The 22,549-nt window shown below is 42.4% G+C and overlaps 2 protein-coding genes across 3 annotated transcripts; one reads left to right on the top strand and one right to left on the bottom strand.

The window, feature by feature from the left end:
* The first annotated feature begins 7,054 nt into the window (after positions 1–7,054).
* LOC135264925 (neurofilament medium polypeptide-like) lies at positions 7,055–12,511 on the top strand. Its single transcript, XM_064353953.1, has 4 exons — positions 7,055–8,212; positions 9,420–9,544; positions 10,781–11,904; positions 12,015–12,511. The coding sequence occupies exons 1-4, from the start codon at positions 7,169–7,171 to the stop codon at positions 12,428–12,430; spliced, it is 2,709 nt and encodes a 902-aa protein (XP_064210023.1). The 5' UTR covers positions 7,055–7,168; the 3' UTR covers positions 12,431–12,511.
* Positions 12,512–17,797: 5,286 nt separating this feature from the next.
* On the bottom strand, positions 17,798–21,775 carry neflb (neurofilament light chain b). 2 transcript variants are annotated; one of them, XM_064353955.1, is made up of 4 exons: positions 20,621–21,775; positions 19,378–19,502; positions 18,676–19,013; positions 17,798–18,560 (listed from the first exon to the last, which is right to left on the bottom strand). In XM_064353955.1, the coding sequence occupies exons 1-4, from the start codon at positions 21,686–21,688 to the stop codon at positions 18,301–18,303; spliced, it is 1,791 nt and encodes a 596-aa protein (XP_064210025.1). In that variant the 5' UTR covers positions 21,689–21,775; the 3' UTR covers positions 17,798–18,300. The 2 variants fall into 2 exon arrangements, with proteins under 2 accessions (XP_064210025.1, XP_064210024.1); XM_064353954.1 differs by having other exon boundaries at positions 18,667–19,013; positions 20,621–21,774.
* Between the last annotated feature and the right edge of the window lie 774 nt (positions 21,776–22,549).

Consider the following 22,549-nt stretch of genomic DNA (forward strand, 5'->3'; position numbering starts at 1 on the left):
ATCATCCATAAATATATGATGAGGCCTGTCGGTTGAAATGGGGTTGCGCTGCCCGTAAGGACTGCTCTTCCTCTCGCCGGCGCGGGGGTTCTCCTGGGGTCTGCGTCAAACCAGTTTTTAACACATTACTAGAAGCCTTTTTCCCGCCATCACTTCTTCATGGCAGATCGCTGTACATAATAAATGATACAATGCTCTGCGGCGCAGCAGTAAGTATATAATGCATAACTATCCGCCCGGAGCGTTTAATGCCAGAGACAGCCGGCCTGGCTTCTATCCCCAGATGAACTCTGAGGAGTGGAGGGATCGTGTATACAACGGGTCGTTAAACAGATCAAAGGATACCGTGGATTTATTTCTTTATTTATTTTTCCGTACGTTGGCTTAGCGTGTCTGTTTTTCGTCGTTAATGCCAGGACCTGCATGTATGTAATGTGCAGCAACGTGTCAACGAGTCTGTCACCTTCTGCCGTTTACTGCCCAATTACCATAAACCCTTGTATTTACTCTTTCGTTTTTCTGATCCCTCTATCACCGGCAGTGCTTCTCCACTTCCAGCTCCTTCCTCCAATTAATTCCAGACTGGATCAATTTTAATATCGATTGCTTACTTGCCCATGGACCCACTGCCCCTTTCCGTCAAGTAATGCGAAGCCACTTTTATGGGGCTCTTCTTCTGCGCACTCGAAGGGCCTTTATTATAGCAGTTTTCTGTACAAACGACCATTGAAAGAACAACACAGAATGCCTCCTAGCTAACAATTTCCATTCAGTACACAATCAGTGAAGGTCATAAATCCTGAGCGTTTAGATGTTTGCATACCTTCAGAAAGCGGCATTGTGTTTTGTGACATTGGCATTCCTGTACTTTTTCAGCAGACTGTTTCTATTAAGCGTATAGTACTTAAAAACCTTTTTCGCCTCTACCCCTTCCTCCCTAAATCCCTTTCAAATGAACTGTTTGCATTTCAGCAATCACTGCTGTTCTGTACTTGGTATTGATAGAGTTATATCCCATACAATTGAACAACCATAATCCCAGATGTTAAACTGTAGCCATTTTAATTATGGAGGATTAACACTGGCTTATAGGTGATAGAAAAGAAACCCAATCTTTGCATATCAGTAGCACCTGGAATTGTGGGTGCTCTGGGACTCAACTCACTGTGGCATGAACATTCAGACACACACTAATGGTTGAATAAATTTGAGTTATTCTCAAATACTGTACATAGCTGTCAAAATGTCATGTATTTCCATGTATCTAAAGAAAATGAAAGCATCTAAAAACAGCGCTATATGTTTTAATATTCAATTTGACAGGACCTGGGTAGAAATGAAGTCCCAGCATTAGTTATGCCATCACCTTTCAATTCTCATTATTTTCTGTTCTTCTCCATTTAATATACAATAAGGAAAAGGTGACATATTTAAATACCGAGTGTGAGCTATATGTATGCAACCTTAGTCCATACATTTCATGCATGTGGAATGCATGTTCATACTACTGACCCCTTCAGTCACCTTCATATAATCTGTCTCACTCATACACACACACACACACACACACATGCACACCCACACACACACCCACACAAATTCTCTCTCACTCTCTCTCTCTCTTTCTATCTCTGGGTTGTAATTCATTTTGACCTTGGTGAAAATACACTATTAAAGAAGATCTGTATGGTTGGACTTTGGGTCCCCCACCAATTAGCTGATGTTCCCATCCTATGTTATTTTTTTTTGGATTGAAAATGCAGGATGGCCTATAAATATTATGAGCATCTGATTTCTTTTTTTTCTTTCTTGTGGAGTGAGTATAAAGGCCTGCATACTCAATTGCATTTCCTATTTTTGCAAGGCGATAAAATCTGAACCACATATTACAAGCAGCATTGTATTTTAGAGCTCTATTTAATGATTTCATCATGCAGTTTCCGCAAAGTCATATTGTCTGTGCTAAAGGATAATGCATTTAAGTTGATAATAATACTGCAGCATGTGCTTGCAATACAATAAAAATACAAACACTTCATAGAAATACTCTTCCTGTTGTAACTTCTCTTTGTTCCTCTTTTTTCCTTTGTCTTTTTTCTGACAGTATTTTTTTTGTGCTAAAAATGCACATAAATACAGTCCTGTCAATGCTTCTGACCTAGACACAAGGAACAAAGCTATTGTTTTAGTACGTCATAGGTATCTGTGACAGTTGTAAGTCACAAGGCAGTTAATAAGACTATTATAAATTTGCTGCTTTCATACTCAGACTAAATAAAGGTCTATAGCGAGGATGGAAATCCTGGACTGTGTAACCATGGCAAGACTTATAAACAAGGGAGTGGCTGTAGTTGTTTGCGAACAGCCGTTCCTGTCCCCTGTGAATCAGCGTACCCTTTCTAAGGAATGCAGGGTCCCATTTTAAGTTTATTTCCTCTCTCCCAAACACATTATTTGCCCCATGCACTCTCAGTCTTTCCCTGACCTTGGATAACCTAGCCGAGCAGGGTTTCCACATTGCAGTGAGTCGGCATTATGCGAGAATGCCCTCAGTTCTATAGACTGGCCATCGATCGCATGTAATAGCCATTTGGATGGTGGGATTGACTTGTCTGCACTGCAAGCCGCCATGCAGTAACAGACATTCCTCAATAATGCAGCCAGCGCCACTGGCGCTGTACGGCTTCCAGTTACATCATCCTGCCTCTAAAGGGAGAGTGCTGCTAAGCTTGGCCTTTTGATCAATACGACTTCACAAGCAAGCTGGTCCATTAGTTCGAGAGATACGAACAAGGAAGTATTATGACAAATCGTTTGCCCTGTGCGATTGCAGGCAGCACTAGAGCGAAGTGTGCAGACAGACATACTGGCAACTGAAATGCTCATAAAGTATGTACTGCACAGTATACAGTATCTGTGGCTTTGTGTTAAAGTAGCAAGGGCTTGTGGCAGAGTGTGGCCAGTGTGCAGGTGGAGAATGCATGCATGGAAATAAAATAAATGAATGAATTGTGCAATCCTGCAAGTGAATTGCCATAATTTTCCTCTTATGCATGTTAAGACAAAACAAGGACCACCAGACGGACAGTACTCAAAAATAGCTTCTGAAAATAGGCCAAAACTGAGCAGATGTACAGACACTCACCTGCAGAGATGAGGAGGATGAACTAACTGCTGTCTCTGTTAAAATGACTATTAAGAGGCAATATATGCAGCAGCTATTTCTTAGGTATTAGAATTGTGCATGCCTGCAGGTTAGGCTGCTGCTGTCCATGGTCCTGGAGCTCCTGGGTTTTGGAAGCAGTGACAGCAGCCAATGAATAGTCATCTCTGCTCCTCCCCCACCCCCAATGGCATCACAGAACTACTGGAGAATGCAGTCCTCCATGACTGTCATATGGTAATTATACTTATTCATTATTAGTTTGTACAGCTGACAGTTATGAATTAATATACTTCAAAGGGATAGTCTGGAATATTGTCAGTTGTACTACACACTACAGAGTGCATAAATTTGAGCCTCTGCCACAGGGAGACATGAGTGTGAGGTTACTGCTTTAAAAGCCACATTGATTGGAGGCTGATGAATGGGTGTCCAGTTGGACAGCTTTGCTTTACTTTTGACCCGCTCCCTGGGACAGGCACACTGATACTGATGCTGATACAAAATTTTTCTTACCGTCACACCACCTGTTCATGAATATATAATGATCCTGGGTCATGGGTGGAGGAGGACGAGGGAAAAGAGACTGTGACATCCTTAAGCCTTTTACAATAGAGCTGAAGAAAAGGAGAAAGGGAGAAACGAATTAAAATCCTTGTAAAAAAAAAAGAACATCACCCACATAAACACTATTTTCACACAATATGGCTGTTTGAAAATGTGTAAAACCACATCTAACAGGAAGAAATATTAGCCTATTGTTCATCAAAGATATCAAGTACCGATAGTGTATGCAGCCAAAGGGAAAACAGGAGAAAACTGAATTCCGAATGGGAATAATTTTACTTTTTCTTCTTGTTCTCTGAAAAAAGTCATAAGCTTATACATTACATTTTAAACAAGCCTGTTCAGCGGAGAGATCCATATCCTCTGTGTGCCAGAGATGAAAGATGACCGTTTACAAGATGAGTCAGTCCTCAGGAACCACCCATTTTCATCTAGTTTCAGGAATGGCAGGGGAGTTTGAGACATCTGAGAACGTCTTTGTCATAGCCTCAAGTCAGAACGTAACAAAAACAAAAAACTCATAAACTCATAATTCCTTCAGCAAAATGGTATGTGCACCACTAACATAAATAATAAAGCCTACTGTCATTGTCTCTGTTTGGCTCTCTGTAGAGAGAGGGATATATCTGCAGACACACGTGCATGCAAAAGAATGCTGACTCATCTATACTATTGATTGCGATTTCCCAGAGCAAAGTGCATTTTATAAGGAAATCTGTTCATTATTATTCTGAGGTTTCCCTGCAGTTTATTAGACTCCTTTTAAATGTGCTTGACATTCAGCATTAAAAGGCATCTTATTTAACAACCACTTAACACTTATTGTAAAAGAAGGAGGAAGTATGTTTCCATTTAAAATATGAATACACTGCATTACTTAAACTTACATTAATGCACCTTGATAGAACACTGACTTACTAATGAGGCCCTCAAATGTAATTACAAAATTATGCTTGGTTTTGAGGTTGCTGGATCAATCTAAACCTACTATTCCCTGATCTTTGAGATGTTTGCCAAATGCACAGTGATCGGTTCCATGTTACCGTGGAACAATTCAAGGGCTGCATTAAGATGTGCTCACTGAGTTTAGTTTCAGCCTAATTATCTGAATCAGTAAAAGGATTTTTAGTCTCCCGGGGATAGTCATGAATGTACGTGCATTCATTACACATTCATTACGGAAATTATATGTTCAGATGGCTGCAGTCCAAGGGTTTGATTTTATCACAGTGCAGAGCATCATTGCCTTGACTCTCACTGGGTAATTATTTACAGTTATCTTTTATTGTTCATCTAAATGTACTATTTAGCATGAAAGCCAAAAAAAGATGTCAAACAGAATTTAATAACTAAGCTGCTTAGTTACTGCTGTTGTAGATTGAATCATCCCATGAATCTTGTAAAAAAAAATGTACATTCAGTTCCATCTGAAGCATGCAGGGAAGAGTATTTTGTTTAATTGACTGAACTGTTTAATGATATGTCATGCTGGTTTTCCCTCCAGATTATGCAGCAGTTCTTCCTGTTCAGCAGGAGACAGCTATGGAATAAGCTGTGGGCTATTGTTTTCATCGTTCTTCCATCTCAATTTCTAAGATATTGCCATATACATACTGTGCAGTGCTGCAGGATTGCAGTAACTTTTTTTGTGACCGCATACATATTCCAGAAGAGACATGAACTGCTAAGACAACAAATGTGTGTGTTCGATATATACGTATCTTTACACAAATCTTGCCTCACGCCAACGTGCCTCACACAACAAGCTTGCAGATATCGACAATTGCGTACCACGTTAAATAAAGTTATTTCAAAGAAAAGACAGGACCCAATGTTAAAATTTATTAGACTAAGCGCACCTCTTAGACTGCTCTGTAGGTAAGCAGAGGGTGAGTCTTACAGCCACGTGAAGGTGAAGTGACACTTGGCCAACATTTTGTGCTGAGTTACGAAGCCATTGCTCCGCTGGCTGGGGGGTGAGGGGTGAAGAGACGCTATTGAGTATTCAGTGCGGTACTCTGTACTTGGCAGAATTTTAAGTAGCACTCTGCAATTTCCCCGACTAAGAATCGATCTTTCAGATTTATGCCACCTAAAAGCTGCCCTTTTGATGTGCCATTTCTTTGCACAATGTATCCAAATCCAAATGTCTCCTTATTTGTCCATCTTTGTCCATTAATTGATGGTTTATTGTTAGGTTTATTCTGATATTAGACTTGAATGTTCTCGGTTTTAGAAGGATAACCAATTGCCTTTTTTTTTTTGAACAACCCTGCTGAGAAACTGTGTAGCCTCCTGTTATTCTGTTGCTTTTCAGTCACGCTGTGAAACGCAAATGACTGAAGCCAACTTCCAAACCACCAGTTATTTCTATCTGATTTGTAATCAAGCAATATGATGATTACAAGCAATAATTGAATATAATTTAAATCAGCTAAATCATGAATGGATATTTAGAATTATATAATTGTCAGGCCACATTCTGGTTAACATCAAATAGATCACATATTTTAAAGTAGCAAATTTGTTCTACAGAAGCTATAAACTCGGCTAGTTAGTGCAGATGCCAAGTAGCGCAAGTAGCTCAGTTTCCTCTTTCCAGGAAAAAAAGAGTAGGCCTAATATGTCCTTGGGATCATATCTCGACGATATAGCCTACCACTGCACAACATAATTTTCAGTTCAACATACGCATAATATATACGCTAATTAAATATTATTATTATTATTATTATTACTGCGTGTTTTGTGCAATTTTCATAAAACGTCTACATTAAACTTAGGCTACGCATGCTTATCATAGTAGTTTTTAAATTTTAATTTCAGGATGAGATGGATTCATGCGTTTAATTTTTATCCACTAAAATATAGACAGAAAAAACATTAGCCTATATTAGGCTATCGGTGAACTCTTAGATAAATGCAATATTGCTCAGATTTATGCTTGTCCAAAAATATGCTGTTTACAGCGTGCATTCTTCGGCAAGTTGAAAAAAAGAACAAAAAATAGCAAAGACTAAACTCAAAAAGTTAACCTCAGTATTACATATTCTGATAGTTCGAAGAACGGGCGTCTTATTCTTTTCTATTTCTTTGCACTCATTTCCCCAACTTAACGGTCAATATTTGGCGTCTTCTCTTGTGTAGCTTACACCTTTACCCACGTGTTTTATTCTTTTTTTATCAGAAAGTCGGACTGTGTATGGTGGAGGTGAAAAAAAAATCCCCCTTTCAACGGATCAATTAGGTTTCCCACGAAGGGCTGCATTCTTGCCCTGTTAGCGAATATGGCTCTTGCCTCCTGTATAAAAGGGTGGACGACTGAGCAGTCGGCGCTGTCTGAGCCAAACACCTCATACCACACACCTACAGCACGCAAACAGCTCACTTATCCACTATACATCTCCCTTAAACAGAACTCATCCACTGTCTTCCAGGATGAGTTACACGCTGGATAGTATAGGGACCCCCGTTTATCGGAGGGCAATTGACTCTCGTACTAGCTTTAACCGCACCAGCGCATCCCCTTCCGCTAGCTATAGAACCCAGTCATGGGCAAGGACAAATCCGGGGACCACATTTTCCACTTCCTACAAGAGAACCACCACGGTGCCTAGGGCGTACGGCTCCACTGTGCTGAGCTCAGCCGACAACCTCGACTTATGCCCGCCTATGTTCAACGGGGACTACAAGCGCTCCAACGAGAAAGAACAGCTCCAAGGGCTCAACGACCGCTTTGCCGGCTACATTGACAGAGTGCATTATTTAGAACAACAGAACGGCGAGATTGAGGCTGAGATTCAAGCGCTGCGGCAGAAACAAGTCTCGCACACCCATCTAAGTGATGCATACGATCAAGAGCTTAGCGAACTCCGCTCGATGCTGGAGCAGATACACCACGATAGGGCACAGGTTCAGCTTGACTCAGACCACCTGGAAGAAGACATTCAGAGGCTGAAGGAGCGCTACGAGGATGAGGCCCGCATCAGGGACGAGACAGAAGCAACCATCCGCGCCATGAAGAAGGACACGGATGATTCTGCCCTTATGAAAGTAGAATTGGAAAAGAGAGTGCAGTCTCTTCGAGACGAATTGGAGTTCGTGCGCAACAACCACGAGGAAGAGGTGAGCGATCTTCTGTCTCAGGTGCAAGCGTCGCAGGTTACCGTGGAGATGAAAGACTACCAAAAGACGGACATCTCCGCGGCGCTCCGTGAGATTCGCTCTCAGTTGGACGGCTACTCATCTCAGAATCTGCAGCAGGCTGAGGAATTGTTCATGTGCCGCTATTCCAAGCTGACCGAAGCTGCCGAAGTTAATAAAAGTGCTATCAATGCAGCCCGGAATGAGATCGACGAGTATCGCCGCCAGATACAGAAACAGAATGTCGAGCTGGAGTCTGTGCGCAGCACCAAGGAGTCACTGGAGAGGCAACTGAATGATATCGAGGACCGACACAGTAATGACTTGAGTAGTTATCAGGTGAGTTGCGCCGAGCCTTGTTACAATATCTATTTAGGAAACGTGTACCGTTGTGCTGGGTGTGATGGTCAAAACACTATGCAGAATGAATTGACAATAGATGCAGAATCCACCTCTATTAGGCTTCAGCTCTATAACCTAAAGCTATATGACTTTATCAGGTAATGTAGCCTATTATTATTTCTCTTTAAAGCCACAGATAATAGGCTACTAGTTATTTAGTTTCACTTATGTGCATCTTGTTCGAGCGGCACCAGCGATAGAAACTTTTAAAAATATATATTTTTTTTTTTCAAAATATTCTAGTATAAAAAAAATTATTCCGAGTTAGGTATGACACCTTCTTTCCACATCTGCACGAAGAAGAGGGACGAGGATATGAAACAATGTCAAAATGATTTTAGATCATCAAATGTTTTTCCTGGAGAGGCGCAATCCTATGCTACTATTTTAAGACTGTATAGTGGGTTTCTAAGCCACATTATTTTAATAAATAATAATATGTAGTATAGATGAAAAAGGGAAATTTGACCTACAATGTAGTAGAACACAAACGCATTCGCCTGATTTATATTAACAAATAATGTCAGACCTTGCTAACAGCATTCTCATACTAGCGAGTAGGCTATAGGCTAAAGATAGCAACTCAAGAACTGATACAATTTTTCGCTAACCAAGAACCAAAATTCACATTCTGAATACAGATTACATCCATAACAAGCCCTAAGAAGAACAACATACAACCGTACTATAATAACCTAGACCCATATAATTACCATAAGCTGTATAAATATAAAATGTGTTTGCGCGATCTAGCGAGATGAAACTAAGGGGACACTAAGTTGCTTCGTCAGTGCGTCTTTTCAGTAGCAGTTCTGCGTGTGTCTAAATACAGTATTGCCCCAAGTAAAGACTCACCAGGGACACTCGACAAGCAGGGCTTTTCTCTTGTACTTTCGGTTGGATATCAACAACGTATAACAATTCCTTTGTTATAAGATGGGGGGAGGTGTTTTTTTTGTTTTTAAACATTTATTTGACGCATTATCAGTATCAATGAATACACATAGGCTACATTTGTCATCTAGCTACAGGTGTCTTATGCCATGTACTTACATCAATGTTATTTATTTTTGATATATCAGTGTTGCTTGTCTTTTCATAGTGGGGTGTTTTTCTGAAGTTCTCTTAATTTTATTTTTGAAAGGAGACAATTCACCACCTGGATAATGAGCTGAAGGGTACCAAGTGGGAGATGGCCCGTCATCTGAGGGAGTATCAAGACCTGCTCAATGTAAAGATGGCTCTGGATATTGAGATTGCTGCATACAGGTATGGTCAGGCCATTACATTTGATATCCAATTTGCTTAGCAAGTGGCTTTATTCCGGTTTGCCTGCAGCTTGTAGCTTTAAACTGTGACTTGGGAGAAAGTGCTCTGAAGACAGCATTTTCCCCACTCATCCGACTGATTTCTGCATTAGCCATGGTTGGCCAGTAGAGACATAGAGGACAATAGAGCTAGCAAATTAGTGGCAGTAAATGTGAATTGTACCCTGATATTTTATCAATTTTTGCAGCCAGGTATTCATATTTGGTTCCAATTAATCATACTGCCGAGTGGCACAACAGCCATGTCCTACCTGTGATACAGACATGTTTCCTTCTAGTTACAGTTCCAGTCCTCAAAGAACAATTCCAAAATACATTACAAGCTTTACAAGATTTCATGAATTATGGAAGCACCTGTGAAAATTTTCTTTAAATATAGAAAGTTATAACAAAGATGCTACATAATTAGATATGGTATATCATATACAGGGATAGCATATCCAAGCAAAGGCATCTGCTCTCAACGGAGCTATGTGCTCCAATGGACCAGAATCTCATCCTGACTTACAGTAGCCAGTGCCAACAGTGGCCAGGACTCACATGGGGCTACGTGCATTTGACCAGGGAGGAAGAGAATCAGTTAGCAGGCTAATCGCTGCTTCATAAAGTTAAAGCAACTCTTCTGGTCATATGGACACCTTCAATAAGCCTCTGGCTGCTGCACAGGAAATGTAGCCATCTGTGCACAATGACTACGCAGCTCACTTAGCTGACAGAATTTCAGAGGGCCTGCATGTAAGTGTACCCCTTCATGAATTGGTGGAGGATTTCCCAGCAAATCGATGGGCTTAATAATCTGATTGGGCATAAAGGCACACATTTGTTAACAAAGGCAAAATAGGTAATAAATGCTAAAAAATATATATATTACATGTGTATATTAGATTGATTTTAAATGTGTTAATGTACATCAACAGACTGAAGTCAGTGCATTGCTATTCTCTGTGGCATAACACAAAGAAGATGTTGCTTATAAACGTTTCTGTATGAATGTAGTCAACATAAAAAGCTTAGACTGATTTCTTTGAAAAGGGAAAGGCTCAAGGATTAATTTATGCACAGTTACAAATTGAGCATAATTGATGAGTTGTTTAATTGTTTCTGTTTCTTTGAATTGGGAGTGTAATCAACTTTTCATGACAGAATATATTTTGTGTACATACCTGTCTGTCTGCAGGAAACTTCTGGAAGGTGAAGAGACACGCTTCAGCACCTTTAGCCCCTCCTTCTCTTACCGCCAGCCCATCGCCCCCTCCAAGAGTCCAAAAGCCAAACTTGAACCTCCCAAGCTGAAAGTGCAACACAAGTTTGTGGAAGAAATCATTGAAGAAACAAAAGTGGAGGACGAGGACTCAGAGGTTGATGACTCCCTAGCTGCCGTGGCCGAAGAACTGGCTGCTGACCTGAAAGAAGGAGAGGAGGAAAAAGAGGGAGAAGGAGAGGATAAGGCAGAAGAAGAGGTGGTTGCCTCCACTGAGGCCAAGGTAAGTGCCAGTGCCCCAGGTGACCAAGAAGAGGAGGAAGAGAAAGAGGGAGATGAGGATGAGGAAGGAGATGGTGGAGAGGAGGAAGATAGCAAAGTAAAAGCAGATGAAGGGGAGGATGAAGGAAAGGAAGATGAGGGGAAGGGAGAAGATGAGGAAGAGAAGGGTGAAGGCGAGGCAGATGAAGAGGCATCAGTGGTGGAGGAGACCATACTCAGTGCCAAGGTCTCTAAATCTGAGGCAGTACCCGAAAAATCTGAGGAGGGCAGTGCTGAAGAGGGAGAAGAAGATAAGGGGAAAGAGGAGGACAAAGAAGGGAGTGACAAAGGATCTACCACTGGTGAGAAGGAGGAAGACGGAGCAGAGGATGAGAGCAAAGACATAGCAGTGAATGGAGAAGTGGAGAAAAGGGACTCAGATGAAGACACAAAGAAGAAAGAGAAGAAAGACATTGAGAAGAAACAGGCAGGCAAGGAAGTAGTTTCCAATGGAGTGAAGGAGAGTCCCACCAAAGACAGTCCAACCAAAGAGAGCCCCACCAAGGAGAGCCCCACCAAGGAGAGCCCCACCAAAGAGAGCCCCACCAAGGAGAGCCCTACCAAGGAGAGCCCCACCAAAGAGAGCCCAACCAAAGAGAGCCCCACCAAAGAGAGCCCCACCAAGGAGAGCCCCACCAAGGAGAGCCCAACCAAAGAGAGCCCCACTAAGGAGAGCCCCACCAAGGAGAGCCCAACCAAAGAGAGCCCCACTAAGGAGAGCCCCACCAAGGAGAGCCCCACCAAGGAGAGCCCCACCAAAGAGAGCCCCACCAAGGAGAGCCCCACTAAGGAGAGCCCCACCAAGGAGAGCCCACTAAGAGAGCCCCACCAAGGAGAGCCCAACTAAAGGAGCCCCACCAAGGAGAGCCCACCAATGAGCCCACAGGAGGCCCCACCAAGGAGAGCCCCACCAAAGAGAGCCCCACCAAGGAGAGCCCCACCAAGGAGAGCCCCACTAAGGAGAGCCCCACCAAGGAGAGCCCCACCAAGGAGAGCCCCACTAAGGAGAGCCCCACCAAGGAGAGCCCCACTAAGGAGAGCCCAACTAAAGAGAGCCCCATTGCAGAGAGCCCCACCAAGGAGAAGCATCCCGCTAAAGAAGACCCTAGTCAAAAGGTGGTGATTACCGAAACTGTGGAGACTATCACCACTGGAGAAGATGGAGCCAAACATGTCACCAAATCTGTTACTGTGACGGAGTCAGTGGAGGAAGTGGAGGACACAGTGGAGGAGAAAATGGTCGCTACCAAGAAGGTGGAGAAAGTTACCACCCAAGCAATCAGGAAAGTCACAGAAACAGAGTGAAGCATTTTAAGCAAGTGTCAGAGGATCAGGGGATGAAATGCAGGGGCTATCCCAAAAAAATGAGAATAACATGATTTGAAGAATAAAAAATTGAGAGAGCCATTAGATGCAACACGCTAATCAAAAACGCATGTTGAGTGATAGCTTATAAATGGGCTTTACTGCAGATGTGGACCTGTGGGTGGGGTGCAGGGGTATGTAATCAGAAGTCTAATTATATTTTGGGGACAGTATTTGGAAATGGGATAAAAATGGTCTGCATGCAATTTTAAATAATTTTGGAGAGCAAAATCTGTTGTAATTGTATGTACTCATGCACAGAGTAAATGAGAAAAATGTATGAAATGTGCTTAAAATACAATGAGGTTTCATTTAGAATGGGGATAAGTTGGAAATGTGTGTAAAAGATACAAATGAAGCAGCTTGCATATGCAAAGAATCAACTGAGCCAAACACAATAATAGCAGAGAATTTATATATAACATGAATACTGTAACAGAATGACTAAACCTAAGCTTATAATGAGAGGAAGTGGGGAAAGCTCAAAGCCTTAAAATGCTGTTTATTCCTGTCAGCTATGTTTACCCAGTGAGTGCAATTTAAATAAACACGCACATATGCACACATTCACGTACTGAAGGACTTTCATTCAAAACTGAACACAACTGAGGTGCTAAAGTTCTCAATCCCCTTTGAGTCATGATCACTCTGTCATAAGCACTTGCTCACAATAAATAAACTGGAATACCGTCTTCCAAATGTGGTTTTCTTTTCATTCCTCGAATTTGTTTGTATGTGTGTGTGTGTGTGTGTTTGTGAGTGTGTGCGTGCACACGCCTGTGTTGATGCATGTTATGATGGATGCAGTGTATATCATAGTTCGTTTTGAATGGACCTCCATGCACAAGTGACAAATGACTTTAATTTGCTTGGGCATCCAAGCTTATAAGGACCAACTACTGTTAATCTTTCCTTCCACCAAGCTACATTAGACCTAGCTGTCCTCAGCTAACCCCAAACATGTCCTTTACTGAAGACACACACCCCATAGTCTATTTTACCTGAACTTCTTAAGATATATTCTTAAGACATCAAGTTTTCACATTGATGAAGTAGGCCTACACTAGGCCTACATATTATAACAACAAAAATTCATATGTAGGTGTGTGAGAGTGTAAAGTGTTTCCATAACAATAAAAACATATCATGCATGCCGTGTTCCAAATGCTTCACTTTAATTTCTTCCATGAACCGGAATAAACGTATTACTTTTATATTGAAAAGGCAAATAATATTTCTAACATTTCTAAAAATTAATTTACACTATCCTAAGTAGTGACTTGAGTCACTATTTAATAACTTGAATTTTGGTGGTGATAGCATACAATGCACTTGGAGAAAAAAAACAGATGGAGAAAATAATAAATTACAATAAAAGGTGTATTCGGCTTAATGATACATTGTTTGACAAAATTACATTCATTTGACAAAACGTTTTTTTGTAATTATGCCGTCTGGATTCTGTGAAGGCTATTTCTAAAAAAATAAATAAAAGTCTTGTCTATAAAAAACAACAAAAATAACAAGCGATAGCAAAATGGTTTATAAACTTTTACTGCCATTCCTACTCAAAAGCTATTCTATTAGGCCTACCATGAATTTAAACAACTTTAGAACATTGATTGCAAGTTTTGTGTACCTTAGCCTATCTAACATAAGTACATTTTGTGCATAAAATGTTTTACTTCACTAAAAAGTTTTGGCTACTTTAAAGATGCTGTTTAAAGATGTTTGCTTGATCTGCTGTCAGAATGTAAAAATAAATGAAACATACTGCATTGTACAGTAAATTGCACAGAACTCGATTTGTATCTTAGATACATAAAAAAAAGTTATTACTCAAATCAAGTGTTATAATTCTAATGGACATAAACGATGCTTCTGTCTTGATGTCAGGTTGAGTGATTGCACTTACCAGGCAGTAGTTTTGGTGGTTTAGGGAAATATTGCACTTCCTAATTGAATAACAGTTAAAAGGACCAGGTGGAATACATTTAAAAAATCATATTTTCATTATTTCTTGCATTATCATCTGCACAATCCTTGTGATATTAATTCTGCTGTGTAATGCAGTGTTAAGCTTACAGTATATTTGCAATACATTTGCTGGCAATAGATGATAAATCAAGATTTCAAAACAAAATCTGGCCATTCATCTACCTTCTTATTCATAAAATGCTCTTTCACTGTGACTTCTGCCAATAGAGGTGATATGCCTATAGGTGCAGATGCAATGCACTCCTTTAATCTTAATCACTTTAAACACTGCAATGCAGGGTTACACAATACCAGCACTTCTATGAGCGATACCACAGGCCAACGCACTTTTTTTGTTTGTTTCATTCAATCTACAGCTCCAATATTTCAACAATATATTAATCTCCTTACGTTATTATTATGATGATGACGTAAACCAGTTTTTCACTGAAAAAGCTTTATTTGTACTTTAGACCTGTTAGTCAATTACATTTACATCATTGGCGGACACTCTTTTCCGGAGCAATTTACAAAAGTGCTTTAAATTACACTAGCAGATAAATTAAGTCCGGTGTTTTCTGAAGAGATGGGACTTAAGTCTTCAGTACCAGGAGAGAGTATAGTCGTTGAGTCATGAGTATGCACTACTGGATCTTGTAGTTTTCAGGTGACCTCTGTTGGCTGGACAGAGTGTCTGAGCCATGGTATAGAGCTTAGCAATGCTGTTAACCTCTTGAACCTCATCTAAGTTAGTGAAATTATTAGGTATTTCAATTTAATAGTCCATGGTGAGGTTAAACTTAAAGTTAAATTCAGGTAAGATAGTGCACTACAAGCCCAAGGTTATTTTGGGGGCAATATACCAGATGCCCTAAGATCACTGGTGGCTCAGAGGTTTTACTGACCAGTATTTGCCAACATAATTTAAATACAGTAGAAACTGGCAGACTGAAACCCAAAGCTCTCAGTGATATTGCCATCAGCATGGGGAACAGAGTGTGCCAATTCTGTAAAAAGAGATTCTTTTTAAAAAGTCAAGAGGCTCCCTCTCATCTCCCTTCACTGGCTACCTACTGTATATCAGCTAGGATCAAATTCAAAACCTTGCTGCTAGCCTGTTGGGAAGCTCAAGTGACAGCTCTATTATATCTTCAAAAGATCATCAGGCCCTACACACTTACTAGACTTTTACATCCTGCTACATCTGACCGCTCCCCCCTTTATGTCTGTATTTGAAGGTCTTGTCTCCAGTCTGTTCTGGCCTCTCGGTGATCAAATGAGCTACTCGCTGCAGTCAGGTAAACAGAAACCCTGCTCATCTTCTGACACTGGCATCTTCAGATTGCACCATGGTTCCCCTGACCCTAAAGATCTAGTGGTACTTTCTTTTGTTATAATACAAATTGTAGTTTGTTAGCTTAACATTACACTTATTGATTGTGAATGGGTCCCTGGACCATCTTGGTGATATTGCACTTTTGTATTCCAAAGACACTGACGTTCTCCACTATTCATCATCACTCTGGATAAGACAAGCAGTCTGCTAAGTGATTGTAATGTAATGCAATCCAGGTATTTTTTGTTTTGATCACGAATAATGACTGTGGTGTGGGGATGGCTGGTTTAAGCAGCCACACCTGCCCTGGGTCAAGCTAATTAGACCTGGCCAATTGGATAATTGGTTAAGAATTAGATAATTGGCCAGGCTAATTGGACCCAGGAACAGGAGTGGCTGCACCTGTGCGTAGTGAGGTAATCACTGCGCACAGGTTAAATCTGCCATCCCCACGCACACGGGGAGCTCTCTGTCATGACAGGGTTTTTACATCTGCTCATTTGGCGTTACCATCTTGCCAAACCCTCGTGGAATAAATGTGGACTGTTTGAACATCTTCTCCCTGTGTCTCTGTGCTGGAGGGCCCCAAGGAAAGCCACTTCGGTGGCCTGTGGCAGGCGTGTTTGCCACAATGACCTTGCAAAAGTTATGCAAAAACCTGTCAACCTGCCATTTTAGCTTCACCTGGGCTGAATACAGTTTCAAAACCTGCTGAATCGACCCTGCCCGGGCCCTGCACAGTAAGCAAGCCTGTATATCTATGCAGCAGTGTAGGATAATGGCCAGGGAACTCATAAGTTGCAGGTTCGATTCCCAGGTAGAACACTGCCAATGCTAAAAAGTTGTGTAAGTCGCTCTGGTTAAGCGCGTCTACTAAATTCCTGTAATATAATGTAATTGAGTCAGTAATTGTCCTTGATATATTGTTTTTGCATTCTTCTGGGGGTTTCTAGCTTTCATGTCCTGGCAGAGTTTAGTTTGTCCTCATTGAAGGGTCACTTGGCAACTTCTTTGTCAGCTGCAGCAAGAGGATTCAAAAGAGCATTTACAATACTGGCCTCGAAGACAACAAGACTGCTTTCATTACAGTTCTTATAAATGAGTATTCCTATGAATCAAAACCGCAATAATGTTGACCTATTCAGCTATTCTCGATTGCCTGGAAATTAGTGGAAGGGAGATATTTTATTGTCAGATATTGTGAAGTAGAATCTGCACTATTAATGTTGTCTTGTTACGCTTCAGGTCTTCGACTGGGGCATGCCGTTTTTTGTGTCTCTATGAACACTCCACATTTCCCATATTATTGGACACATTAATTTAAGTCTGTTGAAAAGGAACATGGCAGATAATGTTTATTGACAATTACTGAGGTTGGAACACATATTTTTGACTGCTCTTCCATGTCATAGGGTTCTGAAACACTGTATAAACACTGAATGTGATTGTATACACTAAGCATTAAGATTTGCCTTCACTGGAACTGTGGGGTGTCCAGATTCTTTTGGTCATATACCGTATACACTAGGTTGCTTAAATACAAAGATTTTAAGATTTTTAAGTTTAAGATCTTGGTTTCATTTTACCCAATCAAGAATGGGCATGCGTCCATGTGTGGATGGTGCATACATACCCATGGTGTGGGTGTGGGTGGGTGCCTTTTTTGTGTGCTTGGTCATGAATGCACTGGGACATGCCCAGAATAACCTTTTGTTATTTTTCTTCTGGTGTGTTCTAATGAGACAACCTTGTTTCATTCAATACTGTTGTCATTATTATTTGTAATTTATGTCAGTACTTTTTGGTTTGGGTATATCCTTCATTTACTTTCCTCAAAATAATTGTGTCTTATAAGCTCATGCAGTTTTATGGTGCATGCACTTGAATGAAAAATAAAAAGCAAATAAAAACAATACCAGTGTAAAGACTTGTGATCCATTTGCACTTCAATTTGACTGACTTTTAGGGGGAGATTGAAAAATGCTAAAAACAAGTTGGCAGGTATTCAATTTTTATTTATGCATTTGTTTCCCAACAGTAGATCGCAGATCCTTAGTTGAGACATTTTGACGAAGGCATTTTGACTGAAATCTAGATCATTCTCACTTCTCGATTCTTTAATAGGCAAGTTGTGGTGACATGTAGTGAGCGGTACATCTGGTACAATGGTACATACTGAGAAGTTAAAGGTTGGCAGGAAGCTCAAATTCAAACACATTCACAAAGTTGGCACTCCCTCTCACAAACTCTCTCACAAGCTCACTTAAATAAATGCTTTTTCTTTTATTCACTCTTGCACCCATAACTTGTAGCAGTTCAGCATCTTTGCAAGTAATCGCATGGCTTTTATTTTGATGTGTAGTTTTTTTTTCTATGTGATGGATAGAATCTTTTCATTTTTGCATAGAGCACCTTGATAATTAGCACACGTTTGAAGTTTGTTTAGATTTGAGTTTCAGATTTCATTCATATTGTCGAGTGGCTCAGGCATTTTGGTTCAATCCTTCTTTTTATCCTTTGGCTTTTCTTTTTCTTCCTTTTCATCTTCTTTTGTACTCTCTTTTTCTCCTCCCTCCTTTTCCTCCTCATCTTTTCCTTCTTCCTCGTCATCTCCACCTTCAGTTTCTGCCTCACCCTTTTCATCGCCATTTCCTCCCTCTTCAGCCTCTTCTTCCCCTCCCTCTTCTTCCTCTTCCCCCTTTCCCTCTTCCTTTGCCTCTTCCTCTTCGCCTCCCTCAACTGCATCTTCATCTCCACCTGTCCCAGAAATAAAAAAATGAATTTCAAACATTTTAATAAAACAAATCAATGGAAATAAATACATCTTAAATACCCTTTTGTGCATCTACAAAAAGAAAGTGACCTTCTTCACCCTCTTGTGTCTCTTCCTCTTCTCCTTTCTCCTCCTCTTCTCCTTTCTCCTCCTCTTCTTCCTCTTCCTTCTCCTCCTCTTCCTCCTCCTCCTCCTCTTCTTGGGGTAGGCTGGCCTCTGCCCGCTGTGCTTGACTGGCAGCGATGATCTCATCTGCTGAGGAGAAGGAGGAGCTGAACAGGCGGGAGCTGAGCAGGTAGGGGGCGCCAGAGCTCATACTGGACTGCATAGAGAAGACGGAGCGGCCGAAAGTAGGGACTGCTGACACGCCCTGGGAGAAGACGCTGGACAGGGCCCCTCCTGCACTGAAGCGTGACTCCTCCCCTTCCAGCAGCTTTCTGCAGAGGTACAGGAAGGCAGTTATTGATTGTGTTTCATCCAGGGGCAAAACACAGTACATGAAGAATAGGATAGAAAGGCAGTTGTAAGCATGGGTGTTATGTGTAGCACTATGCTGTAAGAATCGCCGTAGCTGTTATTGCGCAGTCATGGTAACACATTGAATAAAAATAATGAAAGAAACTCTCACAAACTGCTGCACTTGGCTCTAAATATCCAGCAAAATGTGCCATAAATTTTTGATGCTATTTACTATCAATTATTCATGCTTTCTCCTGCTATGAATGACCCCTTCTGCATTAAATCCAGAGCAACTTGCCATTTCTTCCTTCCATCCACTTTCCCTCCATTACAGGCACTCACCTATAAGCTGCGATTTCTATGTCCAAGGCCATCTTAACATTGAGCAGGTCCTGGTACTCCTTCAGGTAACGGGCCATTTCATCTTTGGTGGCTCCCAGCTCGTTCTCCAGCTGGTTGATTGCTTCCTGAGTGAGAGGAAAGAGATGGATCAGAAGTGCTAGAAGGTCTCTGACCCTCCGTGACCTCTGACCTAGTGACATCATCACTTCCTATATGATGAACTTGTCCTACCATGTGCACTGTGGCTTCTCATAAATGTACAATAACCCTGTGTGAGAGAATGAAAGTGGAATTGCAGTTGAACCCACACCCATGTCCCTTGTGTGGCCATCTCCTCATAGTGAAATTTTAATGAACTGAATCTAGGCGTTCTCTTTGTTCATAATGCTTCCTTTTGTTTTTCACATTTATATATTCATTTTAATTCCATTTAAAGGTAAAGTTTTGGTCCAGAGGTAGTGCTTTGAGTCTGTTTCTTTTGTGATAGCTGACAGTAACATGTACATGTCATAAAATATCACGTAAGAGTCATTCAAATATTAAATTATCATTATATATTTTTTGTATTTACTCATTCTGTTCCCATAAAAGGACTCTGTATGTATTGCAGATGTAACTTTCTTTGTCTCAATAACAGGCAGTGGACAGCTTTTTGTACTGTAATACGTACTGATGTGAAGGAGAGAGCATTGTGGGAAACAGTACTGGAACGCAACATGCATATTCACATAATTTCATAGATAGACACCCCAGAGTTCTTCCCAGCATCCCAATGCTAGACAGAGACGTGGATGGATGGCTTTCTCTCTCTTCCTGTTTTACTAGCATGGTATATCTTTTCAGAGAATGATTTATTGTCGGCTATGCAAGGTGAGAGACACACACTTAATCTTCCCACTGAAACTGAAGCCACACAGGGAGTTTTCATGAAATGGCATTGCAACAATGCACAGCAGTCATTTCCTTGACCAAGCATTGATGCAATTTCAGCAACAGACCCCTGTACAACATATGATATGTAAGTATGTTTCATATCAAAAGCACTAGTTGCACTAGGTTACTATTTGTAACCTTCACAATTTACAATGCAAATTCAATTAACAAGACAGATAAAATGGTTGACTACAAACTATGTGATCTCTGGTGATTTAAATCCGACTAAATTATTGATTCATACTTCATAAGTTACTGTGGAATCATTAAGTGGAAAAAAGTGGAAAAGGTATGTAGTACCGGTACTGACCTGCATGGCGGTGATCTCAGCACTCTGTTTGTTCTCTATGTCCTGTAGCTGCCTCTCCAAGGCTTCGTTCATGCCCCGGGAGGCCTCGATCTCCAGGTTGCGGGCGTTGAGCAGGCGGCGGTACTCGCCGGCCTCGTCCTTGGTGTGGCGCATGGTGTCGCCGTGCTGGGCGGCGCTCTCCGTCATCACGCTCACCTTGGTGCGGAACCAGTCCTCGGCCGCCTGCATGTTCTGATGCGCCAGCTTCTCGTACTGGCCGCGGATATCGCGCAGCGCCGACGACAGGTCGGGCTTGGCCACCTCCATCTCCACGGACAGCCGGGCGCTGCACTGCGCCTGGGCCTGCAGCTCGGAGATCTCGCCCTCGTGGACCCTCTTCAGGAAGGCCAGCTCATCCAGCAGTGTCTCCACCTTCTTCTCCAGCTCGACCCGGGCGAGCGCCGCCTCGTCCGCCACCTTCCGGGCATCCATCAGCTGGCCCTCCGCCTCCTCCCGGCTCAGGGCCTCCTCCTCGTAGCGGCCCTGGAGCCCGCGCAGGGCCTCCTCCAGCTGGTCCTTGTGCATCTGGGCGGCCTGCCTCTCGCCCCGCGCCTCCTCCACGGCCATGCGGAGCTCGCGCGCCTCCTGCTCGTAGAGCGCCTTGAGGCGGGAGGGCTCGCCGTGCTTCTGCCTGAGCACCAGCAGCTCGGCCTCCAGCACCTTGTTCTGCTGCTCCAGCTCGTGCACGCGCTCGATGAAGCTGGCGAAGCGGTCGTTGAGATCCTGGAGCTGGGCCTTCTCCTGGGTGCGCACCGTCTTGAACTCGGAGCTCACCTGCGCCGCCTGGCTCAGGTCCAGCTCGGCGGCGCTGATGGAGGAGGCGGACATGGACAGCAGCGGGGAGGAGGCGGCGGTCAAGCCCCGGCCGTACGTGGAGTAGCTGAGGCGGGCCACCCCGGAGGAGAGAGGGGCGGAGCGGGTGGAGTAGACGGAGCGGGACCCGCTGCGCAGGACCGTGCGGGGGCTGCTCTCCACATAGCGCCTCTTGTACGAGGTGGAAAAGTACGGGTCGTAGCCGAAGGATGACATGGCTCTCGAAGGGCGAGACGCTTCTCTCAGGTCTCCTGTTACCCACCTGATCCTGTTCTGCTGCTGCAGCTGACAGCGCCCCGGCTTTTATAGCGCGGAGGAGAACTCTGACGCAGGCTATATTTTAAATGTGGGCAGCGAAGATCGATAGCCTGCCTCTCAGCCAAAACATAGCTTGCAAGTGAGAGGGAGGGAGGGAGGGAGGGAGGGAGGGATGGGGTGTGGAGGTTTGGGGAGAGGAGGGAAGGGTATGAATATGGGTGGAGAAAAAGGAGGGTAGGATTTTCAGCCAGTATTGCATTATCCTGCAATCTTCATCTTTTCTCCCATAAAACTAATTGCCCCTGACTTCACGGGATCAAGATGCAAATTAATTCATTAACATTATTTATGTCCTTAGAGAACCTCTTCTTTAATTTAAACTCTCCCTACACTGGAGCTAATGCAGAGGGCTCCTCTGAATAAATACAGAACTATTAATGCACTGTTAAACTCTTTAAACATACGATGATAAACCTGGAGCCTTTGATGCCTTCGGAAACATTAAGAGATATGATGCGAGGATGCTTGAAATATTTACAGTCCTAACTTTACTGCAGGATTTCGGAGTAGAAACGCATTAGGAGGATCCTATAAAGAAGGCGAAAACAGCTTTATGGAGATGTGTGTTCTGCACTGCAGGGATGAAAATGTTAAGCAGGCTTCTGCAGCACAAAGTACATTCACTGTTCCACACTGCCCCTTGTGGCTTCAGGTGGAAATTACGTGAAGTTCAGGGATAGAGCAACTACTGTAGGATACGTCTGGTCATTTCCATCATAAATGTCTGCCATGATTCGACACTATTATTGATCTCCTGCA

The sequence above is a fragment of the Anguilla rostrata genome, chromosome 10, assembly GCF_018555375.3.
Source record: "Anguilla rostrata isolate EN2019 chromosome 10, ASM1855537v3, whole genome shotgun sequence".
Taxonomy (NCBI): domain Eukaryota; kingdom Metazoa; phylum Chordata; class Actinopteri; order Anguilliformes; family Anguillidae; genus Anguilla; species Anguilla rostrata.